Source organism: Frankliniella occidentalis, unplaced genomic scaffold (genome assembly GCF_000697945.3).
Source record: "Frankliniella occidentalis isolate FOCC.00 unplaced genomic scaffold, Focc_3.1 Scaffold56, whole genome shotgun sequence".
Lineage (NCBI taxonomy): Eukaryota > Metazoa > Arthropoda > Insecta > Thysanoptera > Thripidae > Frankliniella > Frankliniella occidentalis.
Genome location: NW_026267186.1, coordinates 1,081,024 through 1,087,509, shown reverse-complemented (window position 1 = coordinate 1,087,509; position 6,486 = coordinate 1,081,024). Strand labels below are relative to the sequence as shown.

The following is a 6,486-nucleotide window of genomic DNA, read 5'->3' as shown; positions in this document are numbered from 1 at the left end:
CTCTCTCTCTCTCTCTCTCTCTCTCTCTCTCTCTCTCTCCCTCTCTCTTTTTCCCTCTCTTCCGCACAATGCACGCAAGGACGCAACAGGGTGTCTGTAAGCGCCGGGTAGGCAGGCAACAACCAGAGCCGTTGTGCATGCGTGCTGAGCGGTGTGCCTACCCCGCCGCTGGCAGGGGCTCGCCCGCTCACTGGGTACAATAAACACGGTCAAGTTCCTTAAATACGGACGATTTTTAGACGCAATAGCCTATAAAATCTGTAGTTTTGATAAACTTGAAAAGCAGTGGGATTGGGGATTATAAAATCTTCCGACCGAGACACACCTACAACACCTTGAACGATATTTTATCACCTTTCGGTGGGCCTGTGAGGCCCTGTTGAAGTGAGGTTTTTTTTAAGAACCAAAGCACCCTAAATAGTTAGCTTTCAAAAATTATGAAAAGTGAAAATTTGTTGACAGGAATGGAAACTTATGAAAAAGTTTGACCTTACCCCACCGGTGAAATTTTCTTATCTAGTATAGTTTAGCCGCCAAAACTGCTTAAAGATCGCTTTCAAAGTGTCTTAAATACGGACAGCTGTCACTTTCTGCATGTAAAAGCCGATGTCCGTATTTAGGGCGGTTTAGGGGCTTTCGGAAATCGTTTCTCAAACTTGACACAAGTGACAAACGAAATTTTCTTGTGTCATCTTGTAGGTGAAGAGTCCTAGTTTCACATATGTCAACCTGAAAGTTGTGCGTTCACCTGCCGTTGAGAGCCCCACATTCTCGCAAAGTATAAAAATTGTCCGTTTTCGGAGCGCCCCAAAACGCAAGTTTGGCATTTTTTTGGATAGAGCAGTATGCAAGATGTCGGAAATGTTTCCTCAAATCCATATTCTAGAAGGTCTTACCTTTCCAGCGAACCCTCGGAATTTATATTCCGGATACCCCGTTTTCGATTTAGGGGCTTATTAATAGAAAATAGCCACGTGTTGAAGACCTAGGGGTCCGAAAAATCGGACAAAAATATTTTTGTTCATCATTTTGGAAGTAGAACACATTAGGAAGTAGCCCCTCTCAAAATCTGGACATTTTTGGCAAAGTGAACGTGTCTAACACATCGTACTCTTCTGAAATAGAGGAATGCGCTACCACTTTCTGAACAGTGTTGCTGTATAACACGTGGGGAGGGTGTTTATTAACATCCTTTTAAAAGGGGGGTTCTGAGTAGAACAGGAGCGGCGGTGGTATAGCGTGTCAGAGTTCTGCGAAATCTCCTTCAGAGATCGACCTCGCCAGGCCGCCTGGCCACGCGCAGGCCGCCTGATAGGTGAAAGGTGCGGAGGAGAGAGCTGGAGAGGTCCCCCGCTCTGTCGCCGTTCCTCACCCCAGCTCACCTGGCCAGACGGCCCCCGACCCACGGAAAAGAGGACTCATCTGCCGAGTGGCCTGGCGGGGGGCCATTTTGCAGAGCTCTGATGTGTAGGTGTGTGTGTGTGCACAAAAATAAATAAATAAATACATAAACATGTCGTGTTTGTTTTTCCATGACACAGGGCTGCCCTTGTCCCGCATGGCTTACAAGTGTAGACAGGACGAGGCCGTGAGAGTGCGGCCCGGCAACCGGGCAGCCGCGTCGGCATTGGTCAGCTGGATGGGGGAAAGTGGGAGGGGGGGGGGGGGCCGCCCCGACCTCTGGCTGCAGAGGCACACCACACGTGCCCGGATTTGCCGGCCGCGCGAACAAAAAAAGCCAAATCCAGACGTAGGCCCGAAGAGCCGACAAGACTTACCCTCCCCTCCCCCTTCTCCTCCTCCCCCGCTTGAGCCTCTCGTGAGATCTCCTCTGCCGCCCCCTTTTTTCCCCCTTCCCGACCTCAAACACGTGGCGCGTGGCGCGTGGAGGCGGGCGGCGGCGCCCCTCACGGGCGGCGGGTCTACCCGTCTCGCCTTACTACTTGAATATTTCAAAAGGGCGGGCGGGAGAGCTCCACCACCGGTCCATACTGCAACATCCCACGTGTCTCTCTCTCTCTCTCTCGCGCCCCACAGAGAGGAGGAGGAGGGGAGTCACCACCGCACCGCACGCCCCTCGGTGTCGGTGTCAACACGTCAACAGCCACCCCCCCCCCCTCCCCGCCCCCTCCCCTCTCGACCCCCGACCATTGATTGTGTATCGTATAATCTGCAATTCAACACCAACAACACGCCGGGCAAAACTTTGCCGCCGCCGCCGCGGCCAGACTTCAAAGGGCCTCCGGTTTAGTTAAATGCAGATTGGGGGCGGCGGGTGGCCGAAGGGGCTCGTTGTCCAGATCCGGCTCGTCAAGGTCGGCAAGTCACGGCGACCCTACAGGAACTAGTCTACCATGAGAATTCCTTACTTTGAACTGAATGTATCCGGAATAATTGTGATAACTCCGTCTACATCGAGAGAAGAGTCTATACTTTGCTTTTCCGATTCGATTATTTATTTATTTTTGGCCTGTTCGGTTTGGTCCAATTTAAAGAAAAATTTTGAGATAAGAGTCGATTCGAAGGCAAAAACCTCGATTCGCACAACTCGTGGTAAATAGGTGTTGTGATTCGTCCTCGCCTCAAATCCGAAGCAGTCGGTAGCAGCCCCTACGAACCGGACCGAGTTTTGTTTTTTTCTTTCCTTTTTTGGGGCAGAAAACCCACTTTTAAGGGCTGCATTGAAGATCGTGACTGCGGAAGCCGGAAAAAAAAGTTGCGGGCTCTCCCTAATGACCCTCCTGAGGGTGCGGCCGTACCGGTGCCGCCGCTGGGCAGCCCGACGGGAGCCATCGGGAAAATGTAGTGCAAAGTGCTGGCCAGGCGAGGAAAGCGGAAAAGGCCCTGCTGCTCCTCGCCCTTCTCCCTAATTGTAGCGAGGAGCAGCAGCAGCGCGGGCGGGGCGCGCGGTAAATTATAGAGGCTCCGCACCTGAACAGCGGCGGGGCTGCTGCTCGCGGGGGTGAAGAGGGGGTGCGCACACGCACACGCACACACACACACACACACACACACACACTCACACACTCACACACTTATCGCGTGCAAGTAACCGATGAGTCGATGCGCCGATGCTTGGGAGCAGGGTACAATAGAACAAGGTGATGGACTGCGGTTGAAGGGATCCCCCACACACTCCCAAAATAAGTGTTCAACGAGTTGAAGCGAGTTAGCGCAATGTTATGAGAGTTTTTGCGCGATATTTCACGATTTCTCGCGGTTTTTCATGATTGTGGGGGGCGAGTAGGGCTCAGGGCTCCAGAAAGTGTACAACGATTCGGCTTGGGGACCCGGAACCCCACGCTGCGTTATTGGTGTGGAATAACGGTACACATCTACACGATTTGTGCCATTCATTTGGGGGCGCATTAGGTATGTGAACCCGCTACGCGCGAGCTCTCAGACCACAGGGGTCCTGGCTAGTACAACAGGAGTCGGAGCATAGCCAGGCTCGGCCAGGCTGCAGGTGGTCTGCGGTGGCCCGCTCTCCGGCAACTACAACACTTACCGCAAGAATTATTGGAGACAAGGACATACCGAGTTGATTAGTCTAAAACAGTCTAAATGAGTCTAAAAGATCCTGGACAGTGAACAATTTGACTGTTTTATCTGCACTGTTAAAACCGTACGAAGCAAAATGCCGCATCCTTCGTACCTACGAAGGATTTGGCACTGTTCTTCGTAAGGTTTTAACAGTGTGCAATTCAATTATGAAAAAAAAAGTATGCGCAAGAAGAGCACGCACACAGAAGTTCATAACTAAGCATAACTGAGCACAAATGTAGTACAGTACTCAAGAATTTAGTGAGTACAATCCGACGGAAAATCGTCGCAGAGACAAGCAAACATGGTGGTGCGGTGGTGTCCCTCACACCCCATTCTGGAAGTTGACAACCTCCCCTTCCTTTCCTTTGCTTCCTCATCCTGGTGATTGCGCTCTCGACACTCTCGACCCCCCCCCCCTCCTCCTCCAACTCCGTCCTTGACCTTGAGGTCACCTGACCTCGTCGCACGCCCCTCAGTACGGTGCTGCTGCCGCTGCTCCTGCTGCTCCTGCTGCTCCGCCCCGCGCGCTTTCAATTTCAGCAAGGTCAGCCCAGCCCCACGGATCACAAAGTAAGCCACAGCATGAATATCGTTACATCGCTCGCTTTATTTTTATTATTTTTTCGCTTTAGGGTTGGCCAATTAGTTTGTCGTGTGGCCGGGCCGGGCCGGGCGCGCTGGTGTCGCGAGGGGCTGGCGAGCCGGTCGTGACTCGGAATAGGAGATCGCTGATTGCGGCGCTCGTGGCTGGTGTCGGGCTACGCCGGTGAAAAGCGCGTGCTTCGGTCTTCGGGAGTACACCAACAGCCACCAATACTTCGATGTTTTGAGTCAGCAGACAAAAGCTATATGATATTGAGGACGGCTGGACCGGAAGCTCTGCTGTCCTCCGGTCACCCTCCTGCGTCCAGGAAGACCAAGCACGGGCTGGGCAGCTCTATGGGCAGCGGAGCAGCAATAGCAGCATCTGAATGAGCTAAATATATACCATGATGGGATTCTGCGACGTCTATAAGCTTCGGCCACAGTTGATGCATCTGAAGGACAAAGTTCGCCTGAATATATCCCCAATTAAAGAGTACACGCCTGAATGTAACCATAATTGAAAGAGTACGCCTGAATATAACCATAATTACAGAAAGTACGAGGTCTCTAGGACTCCCTGTTCTAGGAAACACCTCTTTTCCTCCTTCTTCCTCCGCCTTCTTCCTCCTCCTCCTTCTCCTCCCCTTTCTTCTTCTTCTTCTTCTTCTTCTTCTTCTTCTTCTTCTTCTTCTTCTTCTTCTTCTTCTTCTTCTTCTTCTTCTTCTTCTTCTTCGTCGTCTTCGTCTTCTTCTAATATTGCATTTGGGCGAGGAACGGTCATAAAAGAGTCCGAGTCCAAGTAGATTACTTTCTTTTCCGGAAAGTTGATCCCCAAAAGGCCCCGAGAGCTTTGTTTCCCTTTTTATTAATTTAGCAAATTGTCGGTGCCTGAGTGTGGAGACTGTCGGGTTGAAACTCACCTCGCTAAGACGGGCCTGCTGCTCCTCCATCTCCTGGCGCATGGGGATGGCCGCGCCGGGGAACAGGAATGGCATGCCGAAGGCGCCGAGCAGGCGGTCGCCCTGGTCCCGGTCCCCCCCGGGCTGCGAGGAGCGCCGGCGGCCGCGGCTGCCACGCCGCGTGCACGTTGAGGACGGCGACACGGAGAACCCTGAGGCGGCTGGGGACGGCCCCGGCGGCTTAAGGAGGGCGTCGTCGGCGGGCTCGACGGCGACCAAGGCGGCCTCCTCGTCTACGAGGATGGCGTCGGTGGACAGCGCGGGTGACGGTGACGGCGAGGTGCCGGGCGTGAGTCGGGGGAAGGACGTGGGCCTTGTGGGGGTGGTGGACGTCGTGGAGCACGGTGATAGCCGCAGCTGCTCCAGGGTGCTAGGAGCCAGGCTGGGGGCGCGCCCAGTCATGGGGTAGTATCCGTTGACGCGCGGCGTGGACGCCGAGGTCGGCATCTCGTACTCAACCCAACGCCGCCCGTTAACCCTGGACGTCGACGAGGACGTGTTGGGCACGTCGTCGTCGTCAGCCGCAGCCGCGACGTCGTCCACGACAGACGACCTGCGGCGCTGGCTGGCGGAGCCGCGGCGGTGCACCTTCGGGATGGCCCCGTTGTTCCTGGGGGCCGCCTGCTCCGCGCTCAGGTCAGACAGCTGCTCCGCCGACACAGAGCTGCGCCGTCGATTCACGGGGACGACGACGGCAGGGGGTGCGACCACGGGGGCTGGGGGCGCGACCACGGTGGCAGGGTGCGCGACCACGGTGGCAGGGGGCGTGACCACGGCGGCAACGGTCGGCGTGCTCGTGGCCTCGGGGATCGCGTCGACGGGCGTGGTCTTGCCGCTCATGACGGCGACCTCGGTGTGGCACGGGCGGGGGATCCGGACTCGGACGGGAGGATCCTCCCGGCGGGCACGTGACCGACCAGGGGCCCCCGCCCCGCGCAGCGGGTGCGAGGGAGAGGGAGAGCGGGGGCAAGCTCGCGAACGAGAGAGGGGGCGGCGCAGGCGCAGGCACAGGGCTCCAGGTGTCTCGCAGAGGTGGGGTCACGTGGCGACGGCGTCCGGAGCACGACTGACAGGGCGGCAGCGGCGGCAGCGGCGCGGGCTGGCGCGCCACGCTAGCTGGCGCACGGGGGCGGCCGGGGGCGGCCGTGGGGCGGGGGGGGGGGATGCAAGCACCCGTGCGTGCGCCGTGTGCCTGGCCTCCGTCTCGTCAACTGGTGGCCCCTTACCCAACCCACTGGCTGGAGCGGGGCGGCAGTAGGGCGCAACCGACGTGGGGTTGGGCCGCCCCGCCCCGCCACGCCACGCTTCATGGCGTCACTAGCTGCCATGGTAGGCAGACCCTGCTGAGGCCCTTTTCAAGGTAGGTCGGGCACTTTGGTGGTTGAAATGATGCTGG

At 56.3% G+C, this 6,486-nt stretch overlaps 1 protein-coding gene across 3 annotated transcripts in view; it reads right to left on the bottom strand.

Annotated features, from left to right (window-relative positions):
• Positions 1-6,143, bottom strand: part of LOC113202597 (uncharacterized) — a 20,221-nt gene extending 14,078 nt beyond the window's left edge. For all 3 annotated transcript variants that reach the window (XM_052267630.1, XM_052267629.1, XM_026416898.2), the window contains exon 1: positions 5,052-6,143. In XM_052267630.1, coding sequence (XP_052123590.1) covers positions 5,052-5,930 — 879 coding nt within the window. In that variant the 5' untranslated portion in view covers positions 5,931-6,143. The remainder of the gene's footprint in view (positions 1-5,051) is intronic.
• Between the last annotated feature and the right edge of the window lie 343 nt (positions 6,144-6,486).